This window comes from Charadrius vociferus, unplaced genomic scaffold, assembly GCF_000708025.1.
Source record: "Charadrius vociferus isolate BGI_N301 unplaced genomic scaffold, ASM70802v2 scaffold287, whole genome shotgun sequence".
NCBI classification, from domain to species: Eukaryota; Metazoa; Chordata; class Aves; order Charadriiformes; family Charadriidae; genus Charadrius; species Charadrius vociferus.
The window spans coordinates 2,299,900-2,318,487 of NW_009649568.1; the positions used below are offsets into that span (position 1 = coordinate 2,299,900).

At 52.5% G+C, this 18,588-nt stretch overlaps 1 protein-coding gene across 1 annotated transcript in view; it reads right to left on the reverse strand.

Moving 5' to 3' along the window:
* The window catches only part of CD101 (CD101 molecule), a 33,414-nt gene that overhangs the window by 10,107 nt on the left and 4,719 nt on the right, over window positions 1–18,588 (reverse strand). Inside the window, exons 2-5 of the mRNA XM_009890111.1 lie at window positions 6,793–7,170; window positions 5,444–5,860; window positions 1,936–2,319; window positions 690–1,155 (exon numbers count right to left, since the gene is read on the reverse strand). Of these exons, the coding sequence (XP_009888413.1) occupies window positions 690–1,155; window positions 1,936–2,319; window positions 5,444–5,860; window positions 6,793–7,170 (1,645 nt within the window). The remainder of the gene's footprint in view (window positions 1–689; window positions 1,156–1,935; window positions 2,320–5,443; window positions 5,861–6,792; window positions 7,171–18,588) is intronic.

Here is an 18,588-nt window from a genome sequence, read left to right on the forward strand (position 1 = left end):
CTTCCCCGAGTTGTGCTGTGCTCTGCCAGCCCCACGCAGCCCCTGGCCCTCTCCTACCTGGCCCCCCAGGCAACCCCGAGTTTCCTCTCTTCCAGTCTCCCCAGGGATCCTCTGCTGATGCTGCTGCCCTGTTTGCTGCTTCTTTCCACCCTCCACAAAAGCCTAACAACTCCTGGGGCCCGACTGGTGCTCTCAGGCACCCGGCCCAGCAATAAGGACGGACCCTAAATCACAGCCAAAAGCTGCCTCTCCAGAAAGACACCCATTCCAGCAATCAAAAGAAGAATCGGTGTGGGCATTGAGTGCTGGGGAGGTTAGCAGCTCTGTGTTCAGACAGGAGAGCAGGAGAAGCAATCAGATGCCAGCACCAGGAGTGTATCTCTGACAAAGGCCACCATACAACTCAGCAAGTGCCTTTGTTGAGCTTAATTACTGTAAGTAATTATGCTGCTAGAACAGATATTTTGTGCTTCAAGTTAAGGAGACTGTCAGAAAGACCTGCTGAGCAAGCCACTGCCTTTCAGGCTATTTTAGCTGTTGTATCCCACTTGTCTCTCCCAAAACATCTCACGGGGACTCAAGCACCCTGCTAGAAATGGGGAAACTGAAGCACTCCAGGGCCAAGTGATCAGCCCCACATCACCATGCAGCAGCAGCGGAGCTCAGGGCACAGCAGACCTCTGTCCTACCCACATGCATCCACCCGTTTCTCCAGTCTTGCCTCCAGTGTGTCCAGCTTGAAAGCCCAGAAATAAGGGTGGCCCAACTCACCCATGGAGCTGACTGTCACTGCTGTCTCCCCCTCCTCTGTCCAGCTCTGGTCTTGGGATGACTCCGTTGCTTTGCACCCATACCGCCCGCCATCGCCCTCATCCAGCGTGTTGGGAATCACCAGGGTGAAAGTGCCAGAGCTCTTTTTCTCCAGCCGGAGGTTTCCCCGAGTCCTGCCATCCTGGTAGGTGCTGCCCAGGCTCAGGGTGCCGTCCTGCTCCATGGTGGCCACCAGCACTCGTGGACCTGAGTGCTGCGGTGGCTGGTGCCACCACTGCACGGACACAGGGCTGGTCGCTCCTTGCACCTCGCAAAGGAGGATCAAGGCATCTCCTGCCACGACCTGTGGCGTGCTGGTGGACATGGACAGGCGCATGTGGCTCTCTGCAGACAACAGTAACAGCATGGGAGAGGAGATTGTTGTGCTCCTCAGAGAAAGCCAGAGATACTGTGGCATTAAATAGAGAGACTAGATAAATCTTGACATTGGAAAAGGAAAGGAATTTTCTGAAACTTTCAACCAGCCTTCTCTTATACCTTGGAGAGGTCTTTGTGGTTGGATTTTTTTTTTCTTCTTCTTCTTTAATATATTTTCTGGGACACAGATACATAAAGAAATACTTAAGAAACAGAGTCCCAACAGGCAGCTCATGCTACATCAGAACAGTCATCATCTCTAACTATGACAAGGAAACCAAGAGTCTCCTAAACATCTTAGAGTGGTTTTTCACAAGTCATTCCTCCAAAACAGGGAGAGCACACTGATGGAAATAGCAGTGATCACCCCCATCCAGAAGTACCTGTTCTGCTGGGTCATCCTGTGATCCTTAGGAGTAGCTACAGGCATTGCTCACAATTTTCTGTACCAAAGACACAGAAGGACCCAACCTCCCCATAACTCTACCTATTTGCCCCAAAATTTATTGCAAAGAGACTGAGCTAAAGATTTACACTTTGTTGACAGCTGCTACATCTGTCACGTTAACGTTTGCCAGAGCAAGTGTTTTTCCCATTATTATCTACCAATATTTACGGCACATTTGTGCTCTTGCTGCAAACAGCAGGTGTGTTGCCCCTACCAAGATGAGGTCAGACTCGAAGCATTCCCCAGTCAGGAAGCACTGCAGGCTTTACCCAGAAGAGCAGCCATTAGGATTTACTAACCTATAGGTTTCACGTTGACTTGGATGCCTGATGACAGATTGGTTTGGATGCTGTGAAAGTCTCCAGGAGTCTTCATCTCTGAAACAGAGCACTGGTACGTACCGTCATCCTTCAGCCCCACCTTATAGATGGTGAGGACATAAACTGTGTTGCTGTGCTTGAATGCTCGGAGCTGCCCCATCTTGGCTCTCTCCTCATATTCGTCCTCCCAAATCAATACCCCGTGGGGGTCAACCCTGGCCACTTCCACGCCATTGAGGAGCCAAAGCACTTGGAAGTGCCTGCTGCTGCTCTTCTGGACTCCCACCATGCAATTTAGCTGTAAGGTATCACCTTCAGAAAGGGAGTTTTCAGCAGCAGTGATGTTCACGGAAAGTTCTCTGCCTGTGGGCAATCAAAAGCAAAGTAGGTGCTGAGTGGCACTCTTCCCTCCCGCCTGGCAGCACCGATGGCTGTGCAGAGGGAAACAGGAGAGAATTCTCTATTGACATATTTTCTTTCATTAGAAAAGTGATCACGATGGAAAACTTTGCCCATGGGGTGACAGTTGCCAGTTCCAGGCACTAACCAGCAGTTGCAGGTGGAGGAAGCATGAAAGCCCCAAGGAGCTGAGCTTCCCCTCTTCGGAGCAGCTACCCCCCCAGAGCAGAGTGCCCACCAGGACAGCCTCGGGCCACAGCCACCCCCTGCTCAGGTCAGACATCCAAACTGAAGGCAGCTCCTGGAGCTGTTCTGCTCCATGTAACAAATATCCCTTAAACCAGAAAGGGGCACAAAGGGGCTTTATCACTCAGTGGTTTTTTTAACTCTGCTGTCTGTAGTGGGAGAAGGTGTGTGGAGGACCAGCATTCAGGTTGCTTGTCTGAATCTGATGCTGCTGGTCATGCATGCTGCAGCCCTCACTGGCTGCTGTGGGATGCGGGCAAGAGATGCTCTCCAAGTTGGAGGGGGTTTGTGTTAGTTCCTAAAGAAACGAGAAATGTCAAGACTTGTCACAGCATGGGGAAGTCAGAGGGAAGCAAGAAGAGGTGGAGGTCATCTCCTAGTCCCTGTCCTGCCCCCTATAGTGACTAGTAGCAGGTGCTGAGCAAAGAGGGTAGTGACAGAGGGTGCACAAAGTCATCTTCCCCTTGGCAGACCCTCTTGGGCAGTCAGCCGGATCTGAGGTAAGGACCCTACCTCTGGGTCATATGATATGATTCACCTTCCTTGTAGGGCATTCAAAGCCTCTGCCACTAATGCCCCCTGGTTCCTGGCATCAGCCTGGTTGGAGAGTGGCTGCAGGCAGAGACCCCTAGGGTGCCCCAAAACCCTGTGCTGTGACCCCACACAGCACTGGCATGGCCAAAAATCAGGAGGTACAGCTGAGCCCCGACTCCCTGGGCAGGCAGCCTGACTCACGCTACTCCATCTCCTTGAGTCACTGCGGTGCCCCCCGTGTCTAACAACAAGGGCAAGTTTGGAGGTAAAACAGAGCAGCTCCCAGATCGCCACTGGAAGGGCTCAAATAATTTATTGAAAGCAGAGTACCCTGTGAATTTAAACATTGGTTCATAAACAGTTTGCGAAAAGGAATCCCAGCCACTGCAGATACGTTTGGCATTCCCAAATATTTGATGGAGAGTTTATAGAAACCGATGGAGCGGTTGGCCGCTATCAGAGTGGTCACCAGCTCCCGGGTGTGATGAGGCACTCAGCCCCACAGCCCAGGCTCTCTTGCTGGGTGCTGGAGGGACCCCCCAGCCCTGCAGACGTGATGCAGGGCTCATACGCCCGCCGCTGTTTCCCCCTAGCAATACCGGCAGGTCTAATACACCCACCATATTGTTCCCTTACCACCATCGCCTCCCTTCTACCCTTAACAGCTACCACAGGGTAAATATTAAACTCCAACAGATTTCCTCTGTTTCTAAATGTTCCTGTGCCACTGGTACCCAAAGCCACACACTATCGGTCATGACGAACCTTCTTAAACAAGCAGATGCAGGAAAGCGCACCGACTGCCATCACTCACCAGGCAACAGCAGACACGGAAAGCCGTTGCTGCAAACAGTGCATAACAAGGGGAATAAAGCTTTGCCAGTCAGGCAGGTTTCGGGAACCATGCTCTGACAGTGGGAGACTGCACTTCCCTCCCCCTCCCCCTGATACCTTGCTCCCCTGAGCCACACATGGGGTGCATGGTCCTTACCCATCTGTTTCTTTGGTTTCCTGCTCTGACTCACCGCCCTCCCACGAGACGCAGGTTGCCTTCACTGCCCCGGCTCTGTGGCCTCTTCCATCCACCCCGAGGCGTGCGGACGGGGTACACCACCTCTCCAGGCAGGTTTTCAGTGAGAGACTTGCTCCTATTTTACTACATGCTACTGCATACGTTAAAGGGCATCAACTAGACGCAGCCTTGTCTGGTCGGCTTTGAGGCAAAACTGACTGGTGGGAAGGAGACTTCTGCTGCTTCTGAGCACAGCTGCCCACACACAGCTGGGGGAAGAGCAGGATGAGGGACCGCAGCCAGCAAAGGGCTGGTGGCAGGAGGGATGGCAGGCAGGGTGCTCAGAGGAGTGGCAGCAAACACGCAGCGCTGTAACCATCCCAGGGCAGTGGGGAGAGACGGATTTTCCCACCGGCCCTGGGAGAGGCAGTGCAGAGCTTACAGGTGCCAGGAGCCATGGGAAGTTGCCGGGCAGAGGGAACAGGAGATGCTTGGCAGAGGCAGAGTGGAGTGGGGGAGGATGGGCAGCACTGGCAAGGGGCTGGTTTTCAAACTTTCCTATTTTAATCTATCTCATACATGCTACCAGGTCTAAGTCCCCTCTTTATAAATACCTAATACTACATTTTCTTAGAGCATAAGGCCAGGAGCTTGGTACACGCGCTTCAAAGCCCAGTGTGACCCACAGTCCCATTACTGCCATATACGAACTATTAGGAGGAGACACAGGGATGGTCTAATAACCAGCAACACCAGTTGCTCTGGAAGCCAGCACACTGGTGACAGCACTGACAGACAAGCCACCTCCAGCAGACCACTAGAGCCATGCAGCACACGCAGCACATCCCCGTGTCCCTTGGTGCCTGTACCCAGGCACCATGATGGGCAGCTGACTATTGTGTGCTCCAGTTTTTGAGGCCACGAGTCCCTCAAGACAGCCAGTAACGGGGTTTTCCAAGCACTGAAGCTTAACGCTGCCAAGGAGCCAGGCTGCTGCAGGCACACACCGCGCTCTCTGCTAACATCTCACATGGGCCTGCGAGGTTGCACGATTGCTGCTAGCATCAGAGATTCAGCTGTATGGAACCTCCAAAGTGAGAAGCACCAACAGCTCCCAAACCAGGGGCTTCCATGGCCCCAAGGACCAACCCTGCCCTCCTCAGTGCCTGGTGGAGGCAGCCAGACCCACCAGTGGGTCCCTGGGCTGTGGCGGAGGCAACGGGCAAAGGCTGCTGCTATAGAGCCTTGAATGCACAAAGGAGTTGGAGCCAACATGGGAGTTTGCAAGGGCCTTACCCTGGCTCATGACTGCCAGTGACGTCCTCCCTGTTTGCTTGCGGGAGATGTCCTTCCACATCTCATCCGGATCCTCAATCCACTCGGCTGCCTCGCAGTACAGCTGCCCCCCGTCAGACGGCTCCAGTCCCCCGATGGAGAGCTTGTACGTGGTGTTCCCAACCTTGTTCAGCCGCACGTTCCCAGCCAGAAACCTCTGCGCGTAAGAGGGCCCCGGCCTCAAGACAAAGTCCTTGGAGAGGGCGAGGACCTCCTCGGCGTGGCTCTCTCCTGCTCCCTGAAGACGGTACCAGCTAACGGAGAGATGCGTGTGCTGGGTGGTGGACTTGGACACCTCACAGGTGAGCTCCATCGTCTCCCCTTCAGCATGGGTGAGGACCTGGGGCACCATTGAAGCCGAGAGGGTGTCTGCGATCACTGAGCACAGGGGAGAAACACAGAGAGCAGCGGGTCATGGGAAAAATAATTTCTTGGCCTTGATGGGCAACCTGCTGGTCCCTACAAAACCGCAGCCAGGTCCTGAGGGATCTGACAGTGTAGGAGAAATATCTTTTGTAGCTGATTGACAAGGCTTCCATCAGCCTACACCGAGATGTGAAATGGTTAAAACCTCAGCAGGGAAGAAAGCACAGTGAATCTCTCTGCAGTACCCTCTTCAGAAAAACTACAGGCAGTATTAACTAGGCAACCCCAAAGAGATTAGCAAGCAGCCCCTCATGATCCCAAGCACAGGCTGGCACACCACCAAGATAAAGGTGGAAACAGGGATGAATACCAGATGGAAGCACCGTACCACTGTGTAGACTTGGTGGGCTCACAGCAGTGCCTTTCTTTCCCTTTGCCTCTCCCCGCCATTGCATTCCCTCTCCCAGTGCTCTGCAGGAGGTACTCACTCCCTCTTTCTGGGGGCATCCCACTTGTGTCAAGTTCTATACCCTGACTTGAGAGGACATCAATAGTTAATGTACAGAGCCTGAAAACTCCTGCTCTCCTAAGCTTTGGGCTGTGAAATACTGTGGCTGCTTCAGAAACAGAAGTTCAAGTCAGGCCATGGGACAGCAAAGGCTTCCTCTCCCTTCCCTTGCCCTGGCTCGGAGGCAATGGCCACAGTATCCTGCTGAGGGACCTCTGGGCATCCCAACCTCAGCCACCCAGGGGGTAGGGTAGCAATCCCACAGTGAGGAGTAGAAAAATTTGCGCCTACCAGTCCCATTAATCTCCCCTTTCCCAGCTGCCCCTCTGTCAGGGACCAGGAGGTGAGCAGTTCTACCCAGCGCAAAGACAGGGGGCAGTGGGAGCCTGCCCGCACCCCTGCCTGGCAGGGAACGGGGCTCTCCTTCAGCACTCACCTGAGAGGTTCGTCTTGGCACTGTAACTCCCAAAGTACCTCTCATCGGTGTTGGGCGTGTGGCACTCGTACTCCCCAGCATCCTGCGCCTGCAGCTCGGTGATGTGCAGCAGGACGGCATCCCCCTGCACCCGCTCCACGTAGATGCCCCGGCTGCGCACGCGCTGGGTGTAGATGGCGTAGGGGAAGGAGGGGTCGACAGTGCTGACGATCTGCACCTCCCGCTCGGGGGCCGAGGGCAGGTAGATGGACCACTGGAAGTTCTGCTCTGCCGGGCCCTGGTAGCCGCTTACCTTGCACCACAGCGTGACGTGGGACCCCTCTGTGCGGTAGAGGGGTCCCTTCTGAACAGTCACCACCCGTTGGCCAATGCTCAAACCTGCAGGCAAACAGTCAGCACACACTGTGCTTGCAGGGGTATATGCTACCGGAGGGCTGCACACCCAAAACAGCAGTGGGTCTGGGTGTGCACAGGACCGTAATTGAATACTGAAAAGAACTACTCTGCAGTCTCATTCTTTGAAGCACGAAGTCCAAAGGACTTCACACCCCTTGCAACTGTAAGAAAAAGTTCCTGTAACAGCAGACCTCGGAACTTTCTTGTCTCCTAGCACAGTGGGTCACACGATGGAGACCAGAGCATCACGGCCAGAGAGCTATCAAGCCTGTACATGGCTGGAGAGCATCTCTCAATCAGCTGTTCAAAGGGAGCAGCAACCAGGTTGAGATCACTGGAGGAAGCTTGCAGTGTGTTAAAAAAAATCAAGAGGACCAAGCACTCAAATCCTGCACAAGCTAGGAGGGAAAGGGAGCAGGTGCCAGAGCTGACCACTGCCAGAGAAGGAGATGCAACACAGAAGCCAAGGGGCGTGGGACGGAACTGGCAGGCTGGGTGCTGCAGAGGTGCTCCATGGACAGAAACCGGGGAGGGTGTGGGAGAGGGGGCCAGGAAGAGCTCCTCCGAAGGCAAGGGCACTAGGAAGGATCAAGGGCTCCCCCCATTTCTGCCTGCAGAGGGTTTTGGGAGATGATGGCCATCTGTGCACCCTCCCCTCCTGCAGAGTTCCCAGTGGTGACACTCGCTCTATTTTGGTGCCCATCATGCCCACGGAGGAAAATGCCCACAGGACGTGGGCACTGAGTCAAAAACCGACCATGGAGACTGGGCCAGTGAAGAGAGCTAGTGGCACCACAACTGAAGAAACCCTCAGAAAATCCCTCCTAAGTGAAGGGACAGTGAGGTAACCCCCTCCGTACCCCCAGTCCCCTCAGTGAAACCCTGCCAGGGTCTGGGCTATCGCTTTGTAGTGAAATCACAGTGCCGAAAGGGGAACATGCCACCGCACCTCTTCCTGCAGCCACCAAGCCAGAGCAGTGGTGGCCACGGCAGTGCCATCCTGGCCCTGCAGCCCCAGCAAGGTGGCCCGCTGAGCGACCCACCTGCAAAGGTCCCATCCGCACCAAGGGGGTGCTTTACTTCCCCCTCACCCGCCCCAGGAAAGTCCCCACCACGATGCAGGGCACTCACCAAGGAGGAGGAGGAAGGCAGCCACCAGGCACTGTTCCAGCCCCATGGGAAACAGCTCTGTTTGGGTTCTCTCCCAGAGGGGTGGTGGAAGGCTCTTATAGGCAATGGTGACAGCCACCTTGCTATTTTGAAAGCGTCTGGGAGGAAGCTGCCAAACAGCGGTGGTTTCCTCTGCTGAGAAATAGTGGGGAGAGGTTGGGGAGCGGGGTGCAACAGCAGAGTAACACGGGCCTGGGAGGTGACAGCCGGCACCCCAGCCCCACACTGCAAGGGTGATGCCCCAGGCCCCTCCTGCCACTGTGTGCGTGCCAGGTGCCCAAAACTACCGCCTGTTGGCTTTGATGTCCCACAGCAGCGCGCAGGCTAACCCTCCGCCTCGTGACTTCCACTTTGTTGCATGGAGGAGCTTGCTCCCCGCTAACCGAGGGGGCAAGGGGCCAGACCCCAGGGAGGGACGGGGGCAGATTTTTAAGGCTGAAGCTGCCCTCGGCTATTTATTTTCCATAGCTGCAGATAGCAGAATGATGCCTCAGGTAGAAGTTGGGTTGCCACAGTCCTCCCTGAGGATGGCTGACCAAGCTCTGCCTCGGGGTGCCATGGGGCACCCAAAGTGGGGTGTCTCTCCCACAGCATCCACACCAGCCCATCGCCTACACCAAGCAGGAGACCCTCCATCATAACTGCCAGCCCGGGCAGATCACCACACAGCCAGAAATGGTCCAGGAATGCTCTCCTGTAGGCACATCCCATGGGCAGGTACTTGGATGCAGGGCACCCTGGACCAGTACCGCTCACAAGGAGCTGCACTGGGAGGGCTGAGGCCGGATGACTGCTGACCACAGCCCCAGAGGCAAGCGCTGCAGCGGCATCAACTGCTGCATGGCATCATGTCCTTGGCACCACATGGCCTGGGGCACGCTGCTGCTCCTGCCAGCAGGTGCCAGGGACATAGTAGGAGGCTGACAGGGGCACATCCCAGGCAGGGGAAACCCAACCTCTTGGACATGCAACTGAACTTTAGTAAGGGCTCAAACCAGAGACACTCTTCTGAAAGGCTTTGTCTGAGGGTTTTTTTGGGGGGGTGTTTGGTGTTTTGGGTTTTGTTTTGATTTTGTTTTTCCCCCAGGAAGGATGGTGGCACAAAGCATTTACCCCTGAGCCACAGTGCTCCCGCAGTGCTGCCAAGGCATCAACTGAACGGCTAAATTAGCTCAGGGATTCATAAGCAAAAGCCAAACGTAAAACAAGTCCTTTTGCTTGATCCCAGGGGACTCCTAGAGGAAAGGAGATTCATGTAATGAACCAAAACAAACACGAGGTCCCTCCTTCCCCAGTTTAATAAACTGATTCATATGACAGCCTGAGGGGCCAGGAGATAGAGGCAGATGCTCCTCGCTGCAAGGCTCGCGCCTCCATTAGCCGGCTCCTCGTCAGGCTGCGTGCGCAGCTCCTGCAGCACCACACAGCTCTCCAAAGAGCCAAATGCAGGCCGGCTGAGGGGCCAGGCTGTTACAGCAGGCAGAGAGGTCCCTGCAGGATTTCACCTGTCCCCTGCCACCTACCATTTTTGCAATGAAACAGACCAGAGGAGCAGCACTTGTTTTGGGAGAAGAGGGTGCAACGCAGGGCTGACACCTGCACGCTGCCTCCACAGAGGAGGTGAGCAGATAGGGCAGAGGCTGGCAAGCAGTGAAGTGCCCCAACACACCTGTTGGTGAGGAGGTCCCACGTCCCACAACTGTAGGGACACAGCCATGCACATAGCCGTAACCTCGTGGTAGGCTTCTGTTCCCTGCTGCAGGATGAAACCGTCCCATCTCAGAAGGAAAGGGATGAAGGGGTTTGCTTTCCAAGAGCAACCCGCTGCCAGCAGTGCCCCAGGGATGCTGCTGCTGAGAGTAAGCCAACCTGCTTACCACTTTGGGGGAGGGAAAAGCACGTCTGCTACAGCGACAGAGAAAATTGAAAGGAAACTTGGAGTTCAACCTCAGTGAGCTTCCGACAGTCAGTGTGCAGATAACCACACACATGGGGACAGTTTAACTCCAAGCTTGCAACTCTAATGATGCATAAGTCGCTGTTTACATTTGCAATAGAGAAACCAGGGAGAACAGGATTGCCTGGCCCAGCCCTATCGCAGGCAATGATGAGGCTCTGTGGACAAAACCAACAGCTCCCTCTTCCTGGGACCACGCAGTCTAAAACTTACTCTCTTCCTCCCTGGGAAATCAGTGCAACCAGACATACAGCAGGGCTATTAACCATGCAAGGCAGGGTAAAGGAAGAGGATCAGAGAATCCTTTACAAAGACAGCATTGCCATTAGAAAGCACACCAGGGAAGCCAAATCCATAGGGGAGAAAGATCACCTTACCCTACTTTCCTGGGGATGACACCAGATGGGAAGTGAGGGGGAAATAAGCTTCTTGGGTAGCACAGAGGGTGGGTCCCTGCAAGTACCTACAAGGAGCAGAGGATTTGCCTCCTCCAAGCCAGGCAGTGCATGTGCCCATGCACCTCACCTGGTGAGCTAAAGTGTCACACCAGGGCCATGGGGATTAAACACTATTGACCCCTAGCCCTTGGCACAGCCTGGGTACCGCCAGCACCTGAGCTGCAGGGCCACCTCTCAACATACCCAGGCAGGGTACCACCATCTCCAACTCCAGACCACAAGGCTAGAGGTCAGGTTGCTTTGGTTTTCATGCAGGTGATGACCATCTTTAATTGCATGCCTCCATACCCATTCTCCTTCCTCGTGCCTCCTTAGATCCCTTTGCAGGCACCCTTTTGGGGCGCTGCTCAGCCGCTTTGGGCCAAAGCTTTCCAGAAAAACACCACCAAAAATGCAGAATGGGAAGTTTACCCTGGCTGCACTGGGCTTGGTAAAAGTTAGACTCTACCTAAAAGAGCACAGCAGCAATCGGCAATATCCACAGTGACTTAGAAACCTCCCAGACAGACAAGTGTTGACCAGATACTGACCTTGCGCGCTGTAAGGAGCCTGGGGATGGATGGGGATAAGGCAGAATCACTACCACAGCAGGATAAAAATGCTATGGAGGAAGCAGTTGAGGATGAAGGAGGCGACCCCACAATCAGTGTTGGCTTTTAGGGGAAACAGACTGCAAAGACCCAAAAGCAATTAGGCAAGCATAGGGGATGGGCTGCAGTCCAGATCCCGTATCTGGCTATATGGCCCCCATGAGCTCCCTTCACCTCATTTGGGTGCCTGGGGTTAGGGCAGCTGCGCTTTCCCCTGCCCACAGTCATCCCATTTGTTGCTGGCTTTCACCCATCACAGCAGAGAGCACAGTCTGCCCCACCTTCTGAAAAGTAGAAGCAAACCCCATCTTCCAAAAGAAACCAAACCTCAAACTACATCTTGAGCAAATCCAGCTTTGCACAGGAAGGGTTTTCAGCCACTGCCAAGATTGCTTGCTCTGGGAGAAAAAAAAACAAAACAACTCTTAAAAGGGAGAGTTCCCCCATGAGCTTTTGGCATTGCTATGCAACATCCCAGGCGAAAGCAAACTGGTCAGGGGCCTCTGCTCAGCCCCGTGGCTCTACCATCTCCTCAACCCCAACCGAGCCAGCCCTCAGCAAGGACCTGCCCTCCACATCTCTGCTTACACAGATGAGCACCCTGGGGGTCCCTGAGCACCAAAGCACAGGTGGCAAAGGAGCTCGAGACTATCTGAGGCAGCAAGGTCCCAGCAGAGAGGCTGAAGGGCGCAAAGACAACACAGTTCTCTCCTCCCAGCCCCTCCTCACCCTTCAGGCTTGTGCAACCTGCCCTGGAGCAACGTGGATGGGAGCCCTGCTCCCAAAAGACTTTTTGGAGGGGAAATACACATAGTGCCTCCTTGGCTGTAGGCACGCCTCAGTGCCTTGCAAAGGGCGGCTGCAGAGAGCTCTCTGCATTTCAGGCTGCTCTTGCGACCGAATGGAGAGGGGGAATACAGCCCAGGGGTGCAGGCTATGGGCAAGCTCTCAAAAAATGCCTCCTCTGCCTTTGCTTCACAAACCTCAGGAAGCATGTCCCCTGCCCAGAAATGCCATTGCCACATACCCACAGTGACCTGGGAGGGGCAGAAGGACAGGGAGGGAGGGAGGTTACAGCCTCGAAAGCGAGGGACTGCAGCCAGGCAGGGTGGGAGGATGCGGGGAAGAGAGCAGCATTAGCCAGGATAAGCTGGCAGTCTTGGGGGACGCGCCAGAAGCCTACAGATAATCAGGGGAGCTGGCGCAACAGACTTTGAAGTCTGCTGTCAGGTTTTCTCAGCCCAGCTCAGACATCAAAGGCAGCTGGTTACTTCCCCCAATTACAGAGCAGGAGCCGGCCAGCTGCCTGGCTTCCCCAAGGCCGGCCGGCTCAGCCACGATCCCCCGGGCACGCTCTCGTGGGCAGAAACCTCCTGACGGAGCACAAATGCCCAAATCCTCCAGCTGCTGCTGGAGCCGGGCTCGCTTTGTTGGGAGCTTGCCTCACAGCTATGTGGGCTTTCACCTTGGGCTGCTGGAGCAGAGCGAGATCTCGGTGGATAAAGATATCCCCAACTGATGTGCTGCAGAACCAAACCACCCACCAGTCCCAGGGAAGCCAGACAGCCACAAACACAGGGGGAAGCCTTGCAAAGGTGAAAAAATAGCGACCTTTTCTCATGGCAATGGAAAGGACTGCTTCTGTTACTCAAATCCTGTGTGTCCTGAGCCCTTGTGGGACATGGATGCGATGCACAGCAAGGACAGGGTCTTCATGAGCAAAACCCACAGCAGCATAGAAAGGCTGTTGCGATTGCTTTGCACAAAAAAAACCCCACGATATTGTTGGTACAGGAACTGAAACAAATAATTAAAGAAAACCCAAACAATTGAAATCTAAGAGCAGAACAGGCTGAGAAGTAGACAAACACCTGTCCTATGCAACTGCACCTTTCTAGGACTCCAGCCGCTCTCAGCAGTGAGCAGCCAGGACTGGCCTAGGAGGAGAACGCCCACAGCTCTTTTGGTGAACTGGCATTTGCATCATCATTTCTACTGCAAAAAGTCAAACAAGAATAAAATCAGCCAGGGCACTGCAGAGACACTGAAGTCCTTCAGGAAAGTGCGATGGTTATTCCTGCTTCCCTGTGGCAGCAGCAGGGAAACACACTTGTTCTGAACCTGCTCTGCCAGTGGGATATAAGCAGAGCCTGAACCACATGCCTCACATATCTTATCCTAATAAAAAGTGCTCTTTAGCCCCTCTCCCCTCTTATTTTATTTATTTATTTATTTTTAATCTTCTACCCACACAAAAAGGCTGAAGAGCCTCACTCCTCTACAGCCATAGCTCCCCCAGTCTTGGTAGTTTGGGCCAACAGTGCATTTCTGACATAAATCTCCTGGACATCTCACCTTCGCTGCAGGTGGCAGAAATCTCAGGGAGGGGCACAACATGCCACGGGGGACCAGGAGGGATGCTGCACCGAGAGAGCTAATCCCTGCCACCTCCTCACAGCACCCCAGCAAGGACCCAGCGCATGTGACACCTCAGCAGAGGCATTGCTCAGCAGCTGCCTTTTCCTGCGCCACATCAGGCCACGCTCCTCTGCCTGCGGGGCTTGTCTCCAAAGCAGCGCAGCCTGCCCTCTGTAAATCCCGGCAATCCCCTGCTGCAGCACACACAGGGCCCGATCATGACACCGAGCAGTCAGCAAGTACAGCCCCCCTGCCTGGCTCAGCTCCTGCACAGCACCAGGAGCTGCTACATGCCACCCTCGGACCTCTCCACACTGGGCATTCGAAGTGGCATCAGCATCTTCTAAGCAAGCTGCATCGTGAAAGACTGAAGCAGAGCAGCAGAAGGTTGCTGCGCCTGGTTGTTTTGGTTCCTGACAGACACAGGGAGGGCAGAGGCCAGGGAAGGAGGAGGGAGGTTAAGAGAGGAAAAGAGGGAAAGCAGTTGCAGCGGGCTGTTGTTCAGTAGGAACTTATGTGGGGAAATACAGAACAGTATCATGTGTTGGGAGAGAAGCTAGGTTTTAATATTAAGCTGCTTATTTAGGTCTCTCAGTTATGGAGATGCTGTACTTCAAAACTAATTAGATTGACAGAGCTTGGATTTGATTACAGGATTTCCAGAAGCAAGAGGGTTTAAAAAAAAAAAAAAGGAGAGCTGCCCTGGAAATGTTAGCAAGGGAATTAAACAGCCATTGCTGCAGCCAATTGTTAAATATGTCTAAGTTGGGAAAAATGACAACTCCAGCTGCCAAAACCCACTGCACCAGTGGCTGCAGTAGGGAGCTGCTCTCCTAACAGGCCTGAGCAGAAGATGCACAAAATATGTGTTTCCCAGTACTAAAGGTAGGCATAGGGTCTCCAAGGTGCTTTTCAGGAAGCACATGCCTCTCTCTGATTGCAGCATGTGAATCTGAAAACCGATTTTTTTTTTTCCCCCTCTGTAGGCAGGCAACTGCAGGGATGGGGCTGAAGAGGGAGAGGCTGTAGGTCTCAAAGCAGCACAAGGGCTACCTGGGGAAAACCCACCACCTATGTAGCCAGAAAGTCCCATCCTTACCAGCCAGGACATTAAGGCTCTGTCCGTACAGACAGAGTGTGGCCACCCCACCGCTAAGAAGAACAGAAAGCTATACTCCCGAAATGATAAAGCAAGGTAGCGATGGCAGAACTACACTTAGAGCTCACCTAGCATCAAAGCCTTTGCTCATCTTCCTGAAACAATTCCCTTTTTTCCCCACTCCTCTGAGATCACGGGAAAAGCAGCAGTTTCACAAGGTCTGATAGCAGAGCCAGAGCAGCCCTTTTTAAAATCCCAGAACTGCCAACTTCAGTTCCTCTTCAAGTGCCTAAAGCACCCATCAGCTGTGAATATGAAGCTTCTCTCCAAGTAGATACGTGGAAGTGTCCAAAGAAATTCAGCTTGGGGCCTGAGGTGTTGTCAGAGTTGGATCTTGACTCAAAATGTAGTATTAACATGCTGTTTAGTGGTCTGGATGTGTTTAGCTACCAGACAGCTGTACCTGGTCATGCAGTAGATGTTCTGTTCCTATATGCCACCTTTTCACCTTCTTCAGCACCGGTTTGGGTAGAGCACTGGACAACACCACCCCATGTTGCCCTCATTGCCACACAAGCAACCCAAGAGCAGAACAGCAGAAATTAGTGTAGGCGATACGGATGCTGTTGCTGCCGGTATCCTCCATTTCCACTAAAGGAGGATGTCTTGGCTACAGTCACAGAAAGGTTAAGTTATATTTACACTAAGCCAAACAAATTTCCTTCAAACGAAAGGCAGGAGCTGCAGTGAACTCCAGGGAAAGCCTGCGGGGTGCATGGCTTTGATTAAACAGAGACTTCAGGAAGAGTTGCAAATGTACAAACTAGATCTCGCTTCTTTGCGCTTGGATTGTCAGTCTTGGTGTGAAAGCAACTCCTCCTTCAGTGTTGTCACTGAAGGGCTTGATAAAGGATACACCCAGCACTGCAACACAGCAGCCATTATCTTACTTCTGCCTGACACCTTCCACCTAAGAGAACCCGTAGCACCTCCCCTGCTACTCCCAGAGACTTGGATAACATCTCTCACCACTGAAACATGGGTCTCAGCCAAGTTGGGAAGTGGTGACACTCAGACGATATGCTGCTGCCACCACAGACACAAAGTAAGGGAGGGTTTAAACACAGCAATGCCATGGCCAAGGGTCCCCGAGAGCCATCTTGTTAACACTGTATACAATCAGGTTGAAGAAGGGGAAGTTAATGAATAGCAACTTACAGAAGACCTTTCTGGATGAATCCAGGCGACTAGGAGACAGAAAGGAAGACACAAAGAAAAAGATAATGGCACCAAGCAAGGACACCTCAGCATGGACCTAAAAGGCTGCAGGAAAAACCATCAGCTTCAAAAGGACCTTATTTCTAAAGAAAATGTATACTTCTGCCAGGCTGGGTCCTCAGAGATCAGCTTCTGAAGGGGTTCTCCCTGAAACATTGAAGACGGACATTTCTGAGCTAGGGGAAGAGGCTATGCTTGTCAGCCCACAGTGATGGGATGCTGGGGGGAAGAGAGTGGGCAGTGACAGAAAACAGCTGGTAAGGTCTGTCCCTGTGGAAGAAGGCCTAACACCCGATAAAGACATTGTCCTTTTCATTGCTGGAAGACTGGCATTATGGCAATGATTTTGCTCTAAATAAATACTTCAGGAAGCCTGGTCACCCATTATTGGTACAGCTACTAGAAGAGACAGCTTCAGAGGGACTGGACACTGGACAACACACCAGGGACCTCAGTATGAGACTTGGCTGACTCCAGTAGTCACACAGCAGAAAAGCTGTATGACTGAAGACTAGAAGCCTGTGCAAGGATATAAACCACAATTAGAGCAGATTGGATCCATCCTGACAATTGTAACCCAAAGACTATTCTTATGCAAAGGCACAGATGTTACACAAGTGAAAAAAAAAAAATAATTGAGATTAAAATCCACCCTGGAACTGTTTTCACAAAATCGTAAGTTATGTGATAAAGGTCATTACAGAGATCTTGAGGATCCATCATGTGTCTCTTGGTTGAATAATGACCACAGCCATCTGTTGTGGCTTCCTCCATCCTCCTCTAGCCCATCACTAGAGGGAGCTGCCATTACCTCATTTCTGTCAGCCCCTACCTGCCCAGCCAATACTTTTTAGCATTTATTTTACCTAATTCTCACGGCTTAGGTGAGTTGCACTTTCCTGTACAGCTTATGGTGAGAAATGGGTACCTTCAGGTTCTCCGTATTCTAAAATGCACATCTCAAGTAGGTCAGATAAATTGCATTCTTTAGGTATCTGTTTCTCAAGTCCAGGGCGGCTAGCCTTGGTGTTAAAGATGAATCCTACCATAGTCACCTCGAAAAATGACTTTGCTTCACACTAGGTACAATGTTCAGCACAGTGGTCACTTTTCTGGAACTCATAGACACTGAGCAGCATTTGTGTTACGATAGCAAGCAGCCACTCGGGAGAAAGCAAGCCAAAACCGTCTTATTTAGAAATAAAATCTGCTCCTTCTGCTTTGGCAAAGGGGATTTGCAATGTCTCTTTGGAGTCATTTCCCCATCAGAGATGCTTAGTTTCCTTGCATATTGTCTGGAGTCATCATGAGGACTACAAAACATTTGGGTGCATTTGTGTCTGGTGCCAGCCTTGCAGGTGATCTGTAGTAGGCACCGGGCTGGAGTTCTGCAATTTGAGCCCTCAGCAGATGATTCAAGGACGCACCACAACAACATACCCCTGCCCTCCCTCAGAGATATGAACCCAAAAGAGCATGATCCTTTAGAGATGCAGAGACAAACGACTGTCTAAATGGCAAAGGCAAGAAGAGACTCCTGAAGGAAAGAACGGGAAACGAAAGAGGGAAGGCAGAGGGAACAAAACATGGAGGAAGTGAGCAAACAAGATTGGGGACATAAAGAAAGAGGATGTATCTGAACACCAAAGGGGAGGTTAGTAGCACTGTACTTGCATTCAGAACCTGCATTTGGCTGTAGTCATGTACAGCTTTCATATATATCCAGGCAGATGCTAAGCAGTATGGGTATTTTCCCTGTTTACCATAGCCCTAACATCCCAGCCGCTGCACACCATGCCCACGACCTTGGTAGAACTGAAGTCAGCAAAAGGGCAACCAGAGCCACAAAGGCAACACCGGTCCTGTCCTCTGAGATATCTCTGTGGGTTCTCAGATGCCCAGTAACTGCTATGTTCTTATTGCTAGCTCTGCTGGACCAGCTCTAGGAGCATCCTCCCTTCTCTCTAGCCCCATCCTTTAAGAAACTTTGGGGAACTTTGTATCTTTGAGACTCCTTGCCATCTGCTGAATATGCCAAATCACTGGCAGGATCATACAAACAAGGAACCAGAGGGCATTAACCAGGGTAATTTGCCAACAAGAAATATAACTTCATGTCCATCTATTTGAAGCTTCATTGATCAATTCTCAAGCCATCAGAGGTGCATTCAGACTAAGCCTGCGGTCTAATCTAAGGCCCAGTACATGCTGGAGTTTATAAAATCCCACATGAACAAAGCACGATATAATACTAACTTGCTTTCACAAAGTCTGTCTCTTTCTTGAAATACCATCTCTCCAGATACCTGCTGTACAGACCTCAGCCCCCTGCAGTCATAGAAACGTAGAGAGTCCCACTGAAAAGGCAAAAGCCATACATTTCTTTTGAAGACTTGGATGACCAGCTTCACCTTCACATGACAAAGAGGA